Genomic DNA, 16,683 nt, shown 5'->3' with positions numbered 1-16,683 from the left:
GCTGGTGATTAAGCTTAGAGGAATTCATGCTGGTACCCCATCTTTTAGACGCTAAGGTCCAGAGTGGGGAATTATACCATGACAGGGCCATATATATATTTCAGATGGCTAGGACACACACTGCTGTTGTATATTGGTTCAGATTTATTTTACTGTGAACTATCACAATAATCATTGTACGCCCATCTGAAAATCAGTCACGGAAGATGTTGGGGAGGCTGTCTTTTGTATTGCTAGTAAGTTTCTGATTCCAATATTCTATACAGTACTTTGAAACCTTCCTTATCGTCCCACTAGCTGATCTCAGCCCCTTTAATCCCAGGAAGGATTGTGTATCCCTAATACTGTCATATCTGGGAGAAATATTTTCTAGCTGAATTAGTCTCCTGTCACTGGGCAATTGCTGGCCAAGGCTTTCCTAGAAATCTCGCTAACTGTAATTGATGATTTCACAACTTTGCTATTTTTTCACACCACAGTCCCTTTCAGAGCAACACACTTGTGAAATCGCAGAGGGCAGGGTGTTTAGGTCATCGGAAGCTTCATCGGGGAAAAACAGGATAACAATGACATCGTGTTAATCCTTGTGTGGGCGAAATAAGGATGAACAAAAGGAATTTTTAATAGTTATTTTAGGCATTTCTGCCTTGGACATTTTGCAATCCAATTAATTTTTGTTCTTGAAATCTCCGCTGTGCATGACATTAAACAACGGCGCACTGTGCATGACTCAGGAATGTGAGTGCTCACAAAAGGTGCCAGCCTATTTAAATCCAGAGATCGTGAGCACAGCAAACCAGATCAATAAAAGGCCCTGTCTCCTCAGGTGACCCAGGATAACATAACCCAAGATTTAAGCGTGCACAGGAGACAACGAATGAAAATCAGGGACAGGCACAAGGGTCAAAGGTTTAAAACAAGCTCTCCCGACCACTGCTCTGCAACGGAGTTCAGGGAGTGGGTTGACACTGCCTAGAGGAACTCTACCTGGATGCATGAAATGACCAGGAAGGGAAACATAGACTGATGGCCTCAGAGACTAAAGTCCTCTGGTTATCCACCAGACAGATGGCAAGTAATCCCACACAACCCTGCTTCAAAGCCCTCTGAACCCAATGAGTTATTCCATTTACTTAATGGGCTTTGGATAAGCCCTGATATACACTTCATCTCTCTCCTAGCCGGACCCTCTCTAGGTGGAGCAGGAATCTCCATCTGCACTGTCCATTCAGTCTCTGGCCCCTTTGGTGACAAAAGTGCCCATCGGTGCTAATTGTAACAGAAGGATTTGTGAGGTGGAAATTAGGATATTTAGAAAAAGATTTCTAACTCTAAGGGTAGTTAAGCTCTGGACTAGGTTTGCAAGGGAGGTTGTGGAATCCCCATCATTGGAGGTTTTTAAAAACAGGTTGATGTGACAGGGTGCCAGGCATGAAGTGTTTAATCAGCCCCCTGCCACGCCAGCCCCAATCAAGGGGAATGGATAGGGGCTGGCTGTATAGCCCTGCCTGCTTGGCAACTAGAAACACCTGCCAGCCTAAGAGGCCATGGGCTATAAAGGCTGGAAGGGTGGGAAGATACAAGGAGAGGCCAGAGGCTGAGAGGGACTGGTGACTCTGGTCTGCTGCTTGTGAAGCCTGGCTGTAAAATCCTGTATATAGATAGTAAGGTGGTGGTGGTAGGAAATAGATATAAATAAAATTCACTGGTGATTGCATCAACCTGAAGCATCCCTGACTGGTTTGTGAGGGCAGCAGGGGCAGAAGCTAGAGGGGCCCAGTTGCACCTCGCTACAGTTGGACCAATAGCTCTCAGGGACTGTCTAGGCTTACTAGGTCCTGCCACGAATCAAGGGGCTGGACTCAGGGACACCAGAACAGGGGGGACCCAGGGGCCATGGCCCCACCACTTTTTACCGGTCATAAGGGTGAGCGAAAAGGGGAGGGAGCAGAGAGGAGAAATCAGGGAGTGGGATCTTGGGGGGAGGGTGGGGCCTCGGGGGCGGGGGCACGGTTTGGGTGCCAGGGCCCCCCCCACACTTTTAGGAAGCTTCCTCCACTCCTGGCTGGTCTTGTGTCCCTTTCAGCCCTACATTTCTATTACTCTCTGACACGGCTCCACTGAGCTGAGACCCTCACTTTCCTGTACCACAGGCTGCTGAACAGCTATCAGATGATCAGTCTTGGCCTGGACCAAGCAGTGAATGACTATGCAGGTCAAGCCCTCTGTCAGCATGTGGCCTGGTGGTGCCAGATTATTACAACATTTACACACTTCCAGGAACATTAAGGAGGATTTCAATATTTTGGGGAGTGTTTTGTCAAAGCCATTACGTCACTTTTTCCGGTAATGCCAGATGGATTAGATATAAAAATCAAACAGTTTTACGGACTTTGGAGAGATGTAACCTTTGGGTTGCGTAATCATGTGTCCACTTGAAGGACCTTGGCTGGCCTTTCAAATATTATTATAAAGTGAAAATGTGACTGGTAACAAAGCAGACTGTGCACATTTAAAGACACCTCGTCGTGTGGACAAGCCAGTTTGCTCACACTGTATTTCATTTCCCCCCATTTGCTCAGTGGGGTGAAAAAGATCTTTACGGGATGACTGATGAGTCCAGAACACGTATCGGTAGAACCCAGGCTACAATTGCCAAGAGATTACAGAAGTAAAGAATCTCTTTTTATTTGTACCTTCATTTGTTCTGGTGATCAGCCTAAAGTTCTGTGCTTCTGGGTTGAACTCCTGTTTCCTGATCTTCATGATCTGTATCAAATGAAATATTCCTGGGGACAGAGATGATTGGCGTGAATATTTTGCAGCCAGTTATAGCTTACAGATCAGCTCCATTTTAAAACAGAACAACCCCACCACCATCAACAACAAAAAACCCTTCTCAATAGTTAGCTAATTAGAAAGATAAAAACATAGGAATAGTGGAAGCACCAGACTGGCTCAGACCTGTGGTCCATCTAATAAGCACACAAGAGCTGCCATACGGGCAGATCATGGCCCATCTTGCCCAGTATCCTGTCTCCAACAGTGGCCTTTACCAGAGCATCAAGGGGAGTGTACAGAACAGAGCAATTATGGAGAGATCCACCGCTGTCTTCTATCCCTGACTTCTGGTAGTCAGAGGTTTAAGGTCACCACAACCATGGGCTTGCACCCCTGACCATCTTCTCCCCAAGAACTTATCCAGTTCTTTTTTGAACCCAGGTATACTTCTGGCCTTCACAACATCCCATGGCAATGAGTTCCACAGGTTAGTTGTGTGTTGTATGAAAAAGTACTTCCTCTTGTTTGTATTAATCCTGCAGCCTGTTAATTTCATCAAGTGGTCCCTGGTTTTTGTATTGTAGGAAAAAGGAAATAAACCTTCCCTATTCACTTTCTCCACACCATTTGTGGTTGTATAAACCTTTATCAGATCCCACCTTAGTCATCTCTTGTCTAAGCTGAACACCCCTAATCTTTTAGTTTCTCCTCGTATGGAAGCCATTCCATACTCTTGATCATCTTTCTTGCCCTTCTCTGAACTTTTTCCAGTTTCACTAAATCCTTTTTGAGATGGGGCAACCAGAACTGCAGGAGTATTCAAGATGTGGGCGCACCATGGATTTATATCTTGGCATATGGTATTTTCTGTCTTATTATCTATCCCTTTCCCAGTAGCTCCTAATGTTCTGTGAGCCTTTTTGACTCCTGCTGTGCTCTGAACAGAAGTTTTTAGAGAACTATCTCCGGTGACTCTAAGATCTCTTTCTGGGGTGGTAACAGCTGGTTTAGAACCCCGGGGAGGGCAAGTGGGGCAATTTGCCCCAGGTCCTGGGCCCCACAGGGGCCCCATGAGCCCTGACCAAGAATCTCTTCCCTAGCTAGAGGTGCCTTTTTAATTTTTACTCACTCGGCAGTGGTCCGGGTCTTCGGTGGCACTTCGGTGGCAGGCCCTTCACTCACTCCGGGTCTTCAGCAGCACTTTGGCGGCGGGTCCTTCAGTGCTGCCGAAGACATGGAGCAAGTGAAGGGCCCGCCGCTGCCGCCACCAAAGACTCGGAGCACTGCTGGGTGAGCACAAGCGCCGCAGTGGGTGGCACCTTTTTTTATGTCTGCTCCTCTGCTTTGCCCCAGGCCCCCTGAATCCTCTGGGTGGCCCTGCTCATTGTATATGTATAGTGGACATTATTTGTTCCAATGCACCTAACTTTGAACGTATCAACATTGCATTTCATCTGCCACTTTGTTGCCCAGTCGCCCGGTTTGGAGAGCTCCCTCTGTAACTCCTCACATCCATTGGTGGCAAGTTTGTAGAAATTTTGGTGGTGGCCAGAACCCGCCCCCCCAACTCCACCCCCCAAACTCCGCCCCCACCTGCCTAAGGCTCTGGGAGGGGTTTGGGGGGGGAGGTCTGGGGTGCAGGCCCTGGGCTGGGGATTAGGGTGCAGGAGGGGTGCAGGGTGCAGGCTTTGGGATGGAGTTTGGGTGCTGGGTGCAGGGTCTGGGCTGGGGTAGAGGGTGGGTGTGCAGGAGGGGTGAGGGGTACAGGCTTTGGGATGGAGTTTGGGTGCAGGCTCTGGGCTGGGGGTGGGGGTGTAGGAAGGGGTGAGGGGAGCAGGCTCTGGGAGGGAGTTTGGGGGTGGGAAGGGGTGTGTGAGAAAGGGGAGGTGGTGCACGCTCTGGGAGGGGGTGCATACTCTGGGAGGGAGCTTGGGGATAGGAGGGAGTGCAGGGGTGAGGGCTGTGGGGCTGAGGATGAGGAATTCATGATGCAGGATGGGGCTCAGGGCTAGGGCAGAGGGTTGGGGTGTGGGGTGAGGGCTGTGGGGCTGAAGATGAGGGGTTCATGATGTGGGGGGGCTCAGGACTGGGGTAGAGGATTAGGGTGCAGAGGGATGAGGGTTGGGGATGAGGATGAGGGGTTCATGCTGCGGGGGGGCTCAGGGCTGGGGCAGAGGATTAGGGAGTGGGGGGATGAGGGGTTTGGGGTGTTGGAGAGGCTCAGGGCTAGGGCCGAAGGGCAGGGTAAGGGTAGCCTGGGAGCCATTCTACTCCGGCAGCAGAAGCAGGCAGGGGAGAAGCGCTGCACTGCTTTCTATCAGGCAGGGACACGGCAGGGCCAGGGTGGGGGGAGACCCGTGGGGGCCAGGGCCCAATCCAGGTAGGACCAGGGGAGAGACCCAGCTCCAAATATTGCTGGAGCAGGGCCCCCAGCCCTGAATATTCCTGGTGCCTGAGCACCGCAAACATATAAAACCTGCCGCCTATGCTCACATCCCATTATCTCCTCCATTATCCTGTCTCCAAGAGTCGCAACACCAGATCCTTCAGAGGAAGGTACAAAAAAATTTGCATTGAGTTATCATGATTTCAAAATATCTCTGTAATAAAAGGAATAACTAATAACAGTAGCACTTGGAGATCTCAGCCAAGGCCAAGCAAGGCCCCATTGCACTGCAGAGCACCTAGCACCTGATCTCAACTGGGGCCTCTAGCTGCTACCATAGCACCGACAATAACAACAGGGCTCTGTCTCTCTCTCATTGCCCTCCTGACAAACATCTCCAGCCTCATCTCTGCACCCCTCCTTTCAGACCCCCTCTTTCCCATGTCCATGGAACTGGCTGATGTTGATTCATATTTCATTTTTCTAGGCATTCAGCAGCCAACATTTTTTTTAATCCTCCAGTTTAGAAATGTAGCTTGACTAGGAAATATAAAAATATTTCTATATAGATTTATGCTTCTTTTGTGCCAGAGTCAGAATGTGAGCGGGGGCGTTTGAGTCAATTGTTTAATTCAGGAAAACCAGAATATGTATTTAGCAATGGAAATGACCTTTAAGATGGATTAGGTATTATGACATTCCTATTAAGTAGTGAAGTGCTGACAAATGTGCCAGGTATGCCTGGAACATCCTTCCTCACCCTCTCACTTAGCCTCTGTCCTGCCAAGGGCAGCCTCTGTGTCCACTGGTTTGGGATGTGAGAGGAAGTGTCGACTAGTGGTTGAAGCAGAGGACTCAAAGGCATGACTACAGCTGACTGAATCGTTTTTGATTTTTCGATTTGGTGGCCTAACTGAAAAGAACGAAGAAAAGATCAGTTAATTTCAAACCCAAATTGAGTTGTTTTTTTCAGTTCGTCTCAATGAAATAAAAAACCTGAAAACATTTCCTTCAGGTCGAACAAAACATTTAGAAAATGTCGTTTCAGATCAACGTTTCAGACATTTCCAAAATTCTTGTTTTCCGTTTTTTTCAGTTGAAGCTACTTGCCAAATTTGACCTAAATTCACAAATAGTTTCAGCACCCAGAGAAATGCATTTTCTGGTGAGTTTACTATTAGCCAAAAAAAAAAAAGTCACCCGGCCTTAGTCCTGACTCCTGGGCTCCATTTCTGGCTCTGGCTCTGAGCTGATCTGTGCCTTTGGGCAGCCTCAGTGAGCTCTCTGTATAAAATGGGTATAATACCTCCCTCACCTGAGTGCTTAGAGGCTTAGTTAATGACTGATGACATATGGTCCAGTGACTAGGGTGCTCACCTGGGCTGTAGAGCACCCATGTTCGATTCCTCTTCTGACACAAACATCTCACATGACCCTGGGCAAATCACCTAGTCACTCTGGGCCTCAGTTCCCCATCTGTTGTATGGAGATAACAGCCCTGCCCTATCTCGCAGGGGTGGTGTGAGGAGAAATACATTGGGAGTTTGAAGATGCTCGTCTTCTTTGGTGATGGGGGCCATGTAAGTACCTTAGTTAGAAAACATTGAACTTTCTTAGCTATAAAAGGTCAGAGTAGATTATGGATCACACTGGAGCATCCATTTCAATAGGACCCATGGGGGCTTCACAGAGAAGAAGTCTTCTGTGTGAGGGGCTAAGAGAATCCAGCAGGGTTAGCAGATAGGTGGAGAGAGACAGACATCCTGTCCTCTTAAGGAGCACAGCTTCCTGAAGGGATCCTTGCTTTTCTCCTTCATTCACCTTTCCTAATGGGCAAAGAGCCCTCTGCTGTCCTGAGAAAACCGTGTGCACGTCTGTGTGTGAACTGACACAGCCCCGAGTGTGTGTCTATAGAGTGCTGCACGGTCCCAACAGCAGCATACATGTGTGTGTGTGAGAGAGAGAATGTCACTTGACACAGGCCTGGCCAACAAGGTACATGTGTCTGTGTCTCTGAGACAGGGATAATTGCTACTTTTCACAGAATCATAGATTTTAAAGCCAAAACGTACCATTTTGATCAGCTAATCTGGCCTGCATAAAGGCCAGAGAACCTCACCCAGTAATTCCAGGAGGTGGGGAGGGGAGAGAGAGAGATAAACTCTGCTAAAATGCTCCCTAAAACAGTCTTATCAACAGCCTGAATAAAAAGAGACAGGGACAGAAAAAAACAGTATGTGCGTTCCACCCTGTGATGTGACTACGGGGCTCAGCTCCTCTATCTGCTCCCCAGGAGTCCCACTAGGGAGGGACAACAATGGCAGCAGGGGGCTAAGGGAAAGATGGATCGTTTTTACCATGCAAGTTCCACCCCCCAGCTCCTGCAACAGTCTCCTCAAAGCCCACTTCTTTCTGCTCTCTGCCCCCAGCTCTAAGCATAGAAACCGAATGTAAAAATCAATGCTAGTGGTTTACAATGCCTTAGGAAATAACAGCACTCGCCTGCTTCACAAGGGTGTTGCCATGCTTACTAAATTAACATGATGTTAGGTCTCGGTGTACTTAATCCTGCGTCAGCACGGGGGGCTGGACTAGATGACCTCTGGATTTATCTTCCAGCCGGACATTTCTCTGATTCTATATTTGCAAAGTGCTTTGAGATCCTCAGATGAAACACATGAAGAGTGTCCTCTTGCACCCTCTGAAATCAATGGCAAAGTTTGCACTGATTTCCACAGGCCCAGAATCAGGCCCTATACTATTATAGTTGAGGTGATGTGTAGACACAGACTGTAACAAAGCAGGAATAAATAATACTGCTTAGGGGTGAGAAATACGATAGGTCACACACAATAGCGAAGTGGATGAACGCCAGTGGTCTGCTCCCAGCCTCCCTGCACCCACAAATCTTCTTCTGTTACTCAAGTGAAATACAGCGTAGTGGTGGAATCCATACGTGCCTGAGCTCACACAGCCTCCCAGCAGTAACACTCTATGCTGCCAAGCAAAAGAGCAGAACTGCACTCTTGGATGAGGGCTTTCCCTGTCTTGGCTGGCAAAGCTGCAAGCTCCCTGGAGGCATTAAGCATTTGGCCTTGGTAGGTGGGAGGACCACACCATGCACTGTTTTGGTAATGACGCCTGCCAACCAATGATGAGCAGCCAGTGTCTGCTCATGAACTTGGCCCGATATCCTGAGTCAATGTCTCAGACTGTGACAATCCTTCAGTGCCTGTCAATCTCAGCATCCATGGCTGGAGACAGGGACAAACCTAGGAGGGATGGGTACTCCAGTGGAGGAGCTCAGATATCATGCTGATGGGTGTCCTTATTAAAACCTAGATCGGTACAGCCTTCATATTATATTATATATTATAGAGGTCATCTGAGGAAGAAGAATCTGGCCAATGAAAGAAAGAAGCTGTTTATGGATATGGATAGAATATGAGCTTAGTGAACCATACGGAACAACTGAAATGGAGATCTTCTGGTATAATAATACCCTCCATTTTCAAGCACCCAGAGCCTTCTAGCCCGCTCCTGTTTATTATGGGTGATCCACAGAACAATCATCTACTAAATCAAGAATCTGAATTACAATGGGCAGTAGATAGTGGCTAACGGGTCCAACGGGCCAGATCCTCAGCTGGTGTAAATAAGAACATAGGATGTTAGTGTGTTAGTCTTTAAGGTGCCACCGGACTTCTTGTTGTTTTTGAAGATGTAGGACTGGAAAGGACTTCCAGTCCCCTTCTATTGTAAATTGGTGTAGATCATTTGAAGTCAGTGGAGTGACGCTGACTTACACCAGCTGAGGAAACTGCACGGTACCTTACTATATGTATAGTGTTTCATTTGAGGTTTCCTCTCATTTTACTGCTTATTAGCTTTACTTCAACCTCAAAAATTGAGAGTTTTGGGTCAGATCAGTATTCAAAAGTTTGGATCCAAATCCATCAAGTCTGGAGAATTTGACATGTTGTGTGATGTTGATTTCCAGTGTTTGCTGCTTCCTGTTGAGTCAGTCTCCAAGTCATGAGAAGAGCTTTATTGCAGTATTGCAATGTTTGCTCTTTCAGTTTGGGGAGCAAGATGGAGAGGACACGGCTCAGGCAAAAATGAAAAGGAATGCATGGAACTGTTTTGAATGTCAGAAAGAGTTCACCTTGGGTTTGGTGTGAATTCAAGGGCAATGGTTGAAGGAGGGTCAGATTTTATCCAGACTGGTTTACTCAACTACTGTGTATCAGGTCTATCTTACAATGGGGTTACCAGACACCTCCAACCAATGCTAACTATGGAGATGTCTCCAAGTCAGCAGGCAGAGGTTACCTAGGCCTGGTCTACACTACGCTGTTAAACCAATTTTAACAGCATTAAATCGATTTAATGCTGCACCCGTCCACACTACACTGCTCTTTATATTGATTTAAAGGGCTCTTTAAATCGATTTCTGTACTCCTACAAAATGAGAGGAGTAACGCTAAAATCGATATTACTATATCGGATTAGGGTTAGTGTGGACGCAAATCGACATTATCGGCCTCATTATTTTACAGTAGCTACCCACAGTGCACCGCTCCAGAAATCGATGCTAGCCTCGGACCATGGACGCACACCACCGAATTAATATGCCTAGTGTGGACGCGGACAATCAACTTTATAATATCTGTTTTATAAAATCGGTTTAAGCTAATTCAAATTTATCCTGTAGTGTAGACGTAGCCCTAGGTAGGAGCACTGCAGAAAGAAGCCAAAAACGTGATTGTCCTGCCAAAGCTGGAGAGGAGACTAAACAGGTATGGCCAATGATCCTTCAAATAACCTTTAAAAATCCTTTGCTGGTTTCATTCACCAGATTCACCTTTTACCAGTTTCCAGCTGTAAATTTCCACGTCTTCAGAAGAGTCTCTCTCGATTGCAATTTTCCTCAGGTCTTCCTGTGGGCTGTCAGAGCCGGGTGGCACAAACATGTAGACCAATACCCTGTTCAGATCCTTGGCACATCGGGGGGTATTTATTTCATCGGTGGGCTTGACTTTGGCATCTAGGCACAAACAAAGTCAGCATTAATTGTTTCGCAGCTATGTAGTCAATAAGAGTGGCACAAAGACTGGAGACCAAGCCTTTTATTTACGACTCAGAGCAAGTCCACACTGCAATCAGAGGTGTGATTACAGCTCAGGTAGACATACCTGAGCTGACTTTGATCTAGTTAGCATGCATACCGATAGCAGTGAAGACACAATACCACAGGCTTCAGTGTGGGCGGTTCAAGCCCACCCAGAACCCTAAGCATGTCCTCACATTCCTAGTCCATGCCAGGATCCGTGCCTGTGTCTTCACTGCTAATTTTAGCCATGCTAGCTAGAGAGAAGCCAGCATGGGTATGCCTACCCAAGCTCCAATCACACCTCTGACTGTAGTATAATTGTGTCTGAAGGCACTGTCTGAAAATAAGGAGCACCAGATATTATGATGAGTTTTAAAAGGAGACCATTTAGTTCTCTGTAAGTAGATGGTGACCATAACCATATTGCTACTGAATGCTGAGATAGTGAAGTACCCTAGCGTTAGCAATGGAGAAGGTAGTTTTTTTTAAGTTCTCTGTTATTTGCCATGTGGATTGTTAAAAAACATTATTTTTCCAACTCACAGCCTCTGTGTTGTACACAGAAAGTGACAGGGATCAGATAGCAGCAAACTGAAAACCTTCTCAGAACAAAACCGGGCAAAATTCTCATCTCAGATCCTGTCAGTGGATCGCAACATGATTTGCTCTCCCTACCCAGGAGAGCCTCTTAGGGTATATCTAGGGAAGGGGGCTGGGACTTCAGAGCCCGAGCTGCAACTTCCAAGCCCTGTCTACACAGCTTGTCTACACCGCTAGCACAAGCCCCACTAGCCCAAGTCTGTCGACCCAAGTTGGGAGGCTTGCTCTAAAATGCTGCGTAGACCTACCCTCATTGACTTCAGTGGGGATAAAGCAGGGCTCAAACCAAATCCCTGGATCTGGACACTCTTCAATGTGGGGGATGATTTACCAATTTTGGGTCAGATCCTCAGCTGCTGTAAATCTGCACAGCTCCACTGAAGTCAGCAAAGCTATGTCGGGCTACACTAGTAATTTGGAAGTGTATGCAACACACTGGCGGAGCATGTGGGATTGATCAGTCCCCTCTGCAGGTCATCTGCTGGACCTCCCTGCAAGGGAAGGGAGAGGGGCATTGAGACTCTAGAAGACAAAAGCTCTGGACAGTGTTGTTAATGGGGTTTGGGGCATGGGCTTCAGGAAAACAAGGCAAATCTTCCTGTCCTGAGCAGTGAATGAGAGGAAGGTGTCAGAAGATGTATATTAAAGTAGCTGTGGGCTGCTCCCCTGGGCTTCTTAAACTGGCTTTACATGGGTAACTCCATTGACTTCATGGGGTGACTCCTGATTTAATTAGTTGTATCTGAGAGGACAATCCAGCCTGGGCACAGCTACTCTGAATTGGCACCTCCCAGCACCTGCCTGGTAGAGGCTCTTCTGGCTGCACCCCTCTCTTCTGGCCCATTGATATGTCATTTACACTAGTTCAGACTCACGGGGCCTGCTTGTGATCTCACTTTCCCCAGCCAATCAGGAATAGTTTCAATTAAACCAATGGGATGGCCCCAAAGTAAAACAGGGGCTAGATCTTTGGCTGGTGTGTAACGGTGTAGCTCCAGGATCAGGCTCCAGGTATAAGTGTGATCAGAATCAGCCCCCTTTATATTCACTCACACCCGTGTATTGAGGTGTCACCCACACTCCCTTGCATATCACCTCTGAATCTGGCCTGCCATGTCAGTTGGGAGGGTGATCGCTGGAGGGATATTTACAACCTTAAGCAATTTTTAACACTACCAAGCGAACGTGCATCGTCAATTTTTGGCTTCTGCGGTAACTAAGAATTTGCTTTCAGATTTGGAAGCCAGTTTGTTGCATTTGGTTGAGGTTCCTGGAAATCAGAGGAGCTCCCTCCCACCGCTGAATTTCGCCTTGTTCTCTCGCCCTTTTGGCTGGTAAGCTTTTCACACTACTCCAGAGAAAGTCTGCTTATCAATAAACACAGGGAGTTTATTTTAGGAGTGAGACTATAGGGTCTGATTCTGCTCTCACACCAGTCCTGCACTGGTGTATCTCCCTCCACTGCACTGGAGTTCCTCCTGATTTCCACTGATATAAATAACATCGGAATCCTGAGAGTGAGAGAGAAAAGCGGAGGGGTGTTTTGCAATGACCATAACATAAGCATTCAGCTAGCTGTCTGGATTTAGCAAGATGCTAACAGAGGTGTACCCAGCCTGCCCACCTCCATCATTGCCAACACTGGCCTCCATAGTCCTAAAGCAGACAAACCCCCCATTAAAGTCAGTGCATGTTTGATCAACACGGCCCAATAGAGGAGGCATAGCACCACCATCTGAACTGCACTGATTCTAGTGATAGCAAATTGTACCCCTGTTGCACCTTTCAGAGCTTTTGCCCAACAAATAAGCAAGCCTCCCGACCACTCCTTTGTGGCACAGCGAGGTTTTACAAATGGGAGCGCCTATGGCGCAGAATGTGACTTGCCCCCAGACAACACAACGGATCAGTGGCAGAGCTGGGACTAGAACCCACGAACCCTAACTCCTCGCCAAAGTCAATACCAAAATCATGTGACATGGCTAACCAGTGACGAAGTGGGAGGGATGTGATAACAGCCTACGAGTCATGGAAGGGCTTAGGAGGAATCATTTAGGCTGCGGCAAAGTATTTAAGTTGCGGTAAAACGTACACTGGGAAAAAGCTCCTAGCGGTGAAATTCATAGATTTCAAGGTCAGAAGGGACCACTGTGATCATCTAACCTGACTTCCTGTAGAACAGCATACAGCTGTAGACCATACAGCTTCACTCGGCAATTCCTACCGCTTGGTTCCAAGTAGGTTCCTAAAGAAGCTGGAGAAGTTCCATTGCCTAAACTTCTAAAGCTAAATGAAGTATGAAGAGACATAACTTAGGAAACAGTCCTTCATTGGAAGAGGGGGCAGATCAGGTGGCCTCACAGGTCTTTTCCATCTCTAATCCCTATGATTCAAGCCAAAAAGCTTTCACAAAAAGACCAGATTCCAATCAGGAGACACAAAAGTCCATGTGTTAACACATACATGTGCTTAGTCCATTGAAATCACATGATTACTCTTGTTTGAAGTTCAGCAAGTGCACATGTAGGATCAGGGCATTAAAACTAGCCAAAGGAAAGAGAAGCCAGCAATAAATGAAGGCAAAACACCAGGAGAGAGCAGCGAATGTTGGGGACAATAGTCTAGCTGTTCTCCCACGTACCTGGACATGTTTTACAACATTTCCCTTCTACTTTCTCAGGATATTCACAAGGATATTCCTTGGGACACGTAACCTTCTGGCAGTCCTGGATCCCATCTGTGCAGGTACACAGGATGCATGGTAGGACTCCATACAGTCGGAAGACGGGATGCCACACTTCTCCATGGGAGTAGGTCTTCCCATTGTAAATGCAAGCTGAAGAGAAAGAGAGAAGGGTAATACAATACAGAATAATAATCATGTTGTACCTCTGTACGGTGCCTTTCATCCTGATGGATCTCAAAGCACTTTGCAAAACTACCAAACTAACAGGCAAACTATGTCAAAGGGATTGCAACACCCACCACTGCAGTGCAACCCCCTCTGGGGCACAACATGGCAGCAGCAATACTACAGAATACTTCAGGACAGAAGGTGAGTATGAAAATTACAGGGAAATGAAACTATAAGGAGGATTTAAGCCGCTGAATGTAGCTACAAGAGCTGGAACTTGGCCAGGTCAATAGGGCTAATAGCCTTACTCCTGCATAAATTGCATTGAGATCTTTAATGAGCATGAGTTGTCAGGACTGTATCTGAAAAAAGAATGTTGGGATCCTTGACAACATGCATCTGTTTGGAACTACTCCGAGGGAAGAGCGCCACCTACTGAATTGCAACACAAGTTGCTGTGGTCTCTGACTTTTCCTTGGCGGTCTCCCCTCCAAGGGCCAGAATGTCCCCTCATAGAGACAAATCCCCAGGAGGGAGCTGGAGGAGGAAGGCATCACCAAGTTATCCAAGTTTTCCTACACAGTTCCAGGAGGCTGCATGGGGTTGTCTCACTCCCTCTCCCCACTTTCTAGTTTCCCCAGAGATTCTCCTGGAGAAGGACACCAGGCAGGGCTGTCCTGACAGAAACTAGCCCACTGCTGCCACTAACACGAGGGGCAGCTCCACAGAAAAGTTACTACAGTCCCAGCCCAGGCTGTGTAAATGTTTCTGCAGGTTTTCCAGGGAGCCTGAGGAGGGACCTTGTGTTCCACACTGGCTCTTCCTCCCCACTGCAAGGATCCCTGTCCCAGGAGGTCACAGAAGCTAACCCTCCCCACAAACTCTCTTTTTGCCTGGGAAGAGGTAGTTCCCTGAATGGAGGATGCATCTGGGAGTCACAGGCTGGGCACCGGTAATGAGCTGACCCCTGAGAGAGATGTGATGGGCTCACCACCCCAGGCATGGCATTTAATCTGACTTGTCATGTGCAGACGTACACTCCCCAGTCTGCTGTTTATATAGCTGCAATTAACTGGATTCTGCTGTGCTCCAGAAGCCAGCAGAGAATCATAGAATATCAGGGTTGGAAGGAACCTCAGGAGGTTATCTAGTCCAACCCCCTGCTCAAAGCAGGACCAATCCCCAGACAGATTTTTGCCCCTAGATCCCTAAATGGCCCCCTCAAGGACTGAACTCACAACCCTGGGTTTAGCAGGTCAATGCTAAAACCGCTGAGCGATCCCTCCCACCACATGCCCGCTTCCTGGGGAACACACCGAAACCTCGCCCCCAGGAATGAACAGCCTGTCACCTTTCTTGTGCTTTTCTTTCAAGATGAATTTGACGGTAGTGCCAGCTCCGCCTCCTTTTGGCTTGAAGCCCCTGGGAATGAACTCCAGCGAGGAACTTATCACAGTGGAAGCAGTCCCGCCAAGCAATCTCTTGCTCACCAAATCCCCCAAGCACTGCTCTTGAGAGTGTCTCTGTGAAAGGCCGGAAACAAGGATACTACTGAGTACCAGGCAGTTCGGCTGCTCTGTCTGCAGTGCTTTATGGGAAATGCTAGCTCAAAATCATGCACACATTTGCTGTGAGGAGGAAATGCTGAGCATCTAAAGAGGCAGCATGGTCTAGTGCATAGAGATCAGGGGACCTGGGTGCTATTCCAGGCTCTGCCACTGGGTGGTCTTGGGCAAATCATTTCACTTCTCTGTGCCTCTGTTTATCCTTCTGTCGTGTCTGTTTTGATTGCAGGCTCTCTGGCGCAAGGACTCTCTCTTACTCTGTGTGTGCAGCACCCATGACAATGAGGCCCAGATCTTCGGCGGGGCCTCTAAGTGCTACCGTAACACTCACAATAATGGTTGTGTTGAAATTTGCTACCCTTCCTCAATTCCTGCCACTCAATCGCACTCCCACACAGCATGCGTCAAGTCAAATACCATGTTTGACATTAGCAAAGCTACTCTTGGCTTCTGAACCTAGTCAATGGGTCATATTCTGTGTTTATCCCGGGACACACCCAGCCCCGAGGTCAATATAGGCTGCAGGCCAGCAGAAAAGTCAGTGTTCTCTCAAGACTGATAATCCTGCACTGCATGGGAATACCTTGCTCCTGGCTTTGGGATTCCAGAGAAAAATGAGACAAGACACATAGCATAAAGGATCTCCTTGTGGCTATTTCTGGAGTTTTATAGATTGGAGAGGTGTGGTGCCGGCATTTTGGGCACGGGGCTTTGGAAAGAGTAAGGACAAGAAGCTGTAAGTGACCTATTCCTGAAAACCTGGAACTGGTCATCCAACCCAAAATCGTCATGAATCAACCTAAAGGAGCCAGGAACTCACTTTTTCCTCCCTAGTAGTGTGGATACAAAGACTAGCCAGCAAGGCAGTAGGAAAACATGCTCCCATCCAGCTCAGGCTCTGGCTGCCATGCTCTGGGAGGAATGGGCTATATTTGTACGAGGGAAAGGGGAGAAACCGGTATTCTGAGCAAAAGCAATTGCTATCACTGCACGGTAACTAGATTGTGTTTGCCCCTGGCTGTTTTCTGCAGCTAATCCTGGAGTCACTCCAATAGGGAGCAGCACCAATGGGAGGCACTAATGTAGACAAGGTTCCGACTGCCTCTAGCATTTAAACCACCATATCATTTAAACCTGCTCAGGGCTATGGGGTCTATGCCAGTGGCCAGCGGCGCTTTTTCTTTTTACATCAGCAGTAAAGTGGTTAAGGCACTGAACTGGGAGTCAAGACCCCTGGCTTCTATTCCCAGTCCTACCAGTACCCAAGTGTGCCACTACTGACACCTCTCTGCTCCCAGGTTACATTGAAAGTATAACTGGGTTAAAAAAAGAATTTGATAAGTTCCTGGAGGATGGGTCCATCTATAGCTATTAGCCAAGAAGA

General features: G+C 47.6%; 1 protein-coding gene across 1 annotated transcript in view; it reads right to left on the bottom strand.

The window, feature by feature from the left end:
* CHRDL2 (chordin like 2) overlaps window positions 1-16,683 on the bottom strand; it is a 75,382-nt gene that overhangs the window by 11,207 nt on the left and 47,492 nt on the right. The window contains exons 7-10 of the mRNA XM_032765034.2: window positions 15,086-15,257; window positions 13,522-13,716; window positions 10,032-10,214; window positions 2,697-2,789 (exon numbers count right to left, since the gene is read on the bottom strand). Coding sequence (XP_032620925.1) covers window positions 2,697-2,789; window positions 10,032-10,214; window positions 13,522-13,716; window positions 15,086-15,257 — 643 coding nt within the window. The remainder of the gene's footprint in view (window positions 1-2,696; window positions 2,790-10,031; window positions 10,215-13,521; window positions 13,717-15,085; window positions 15,258-16,683) is intronic.

Source organism: Chelonoidis abingdonii, chromosome 1 (genome assembly GCF_003597395.2).
Source record: "Chelonoidis abingdonii isolate Lonesome George chromosome 1, CheloAbing_2.0, whole genome shotgun sequence".
NCBI classification, from domain to species: domain Eukaryota; kingdom Metazoa; phylum Chordata; order Testudines; family Testudinidae; genus Chelonoidis; species Chelonoidis abingdonii.
This window is presented reverse-complemented; position numbering and strand designations above follow the sequence as displayed.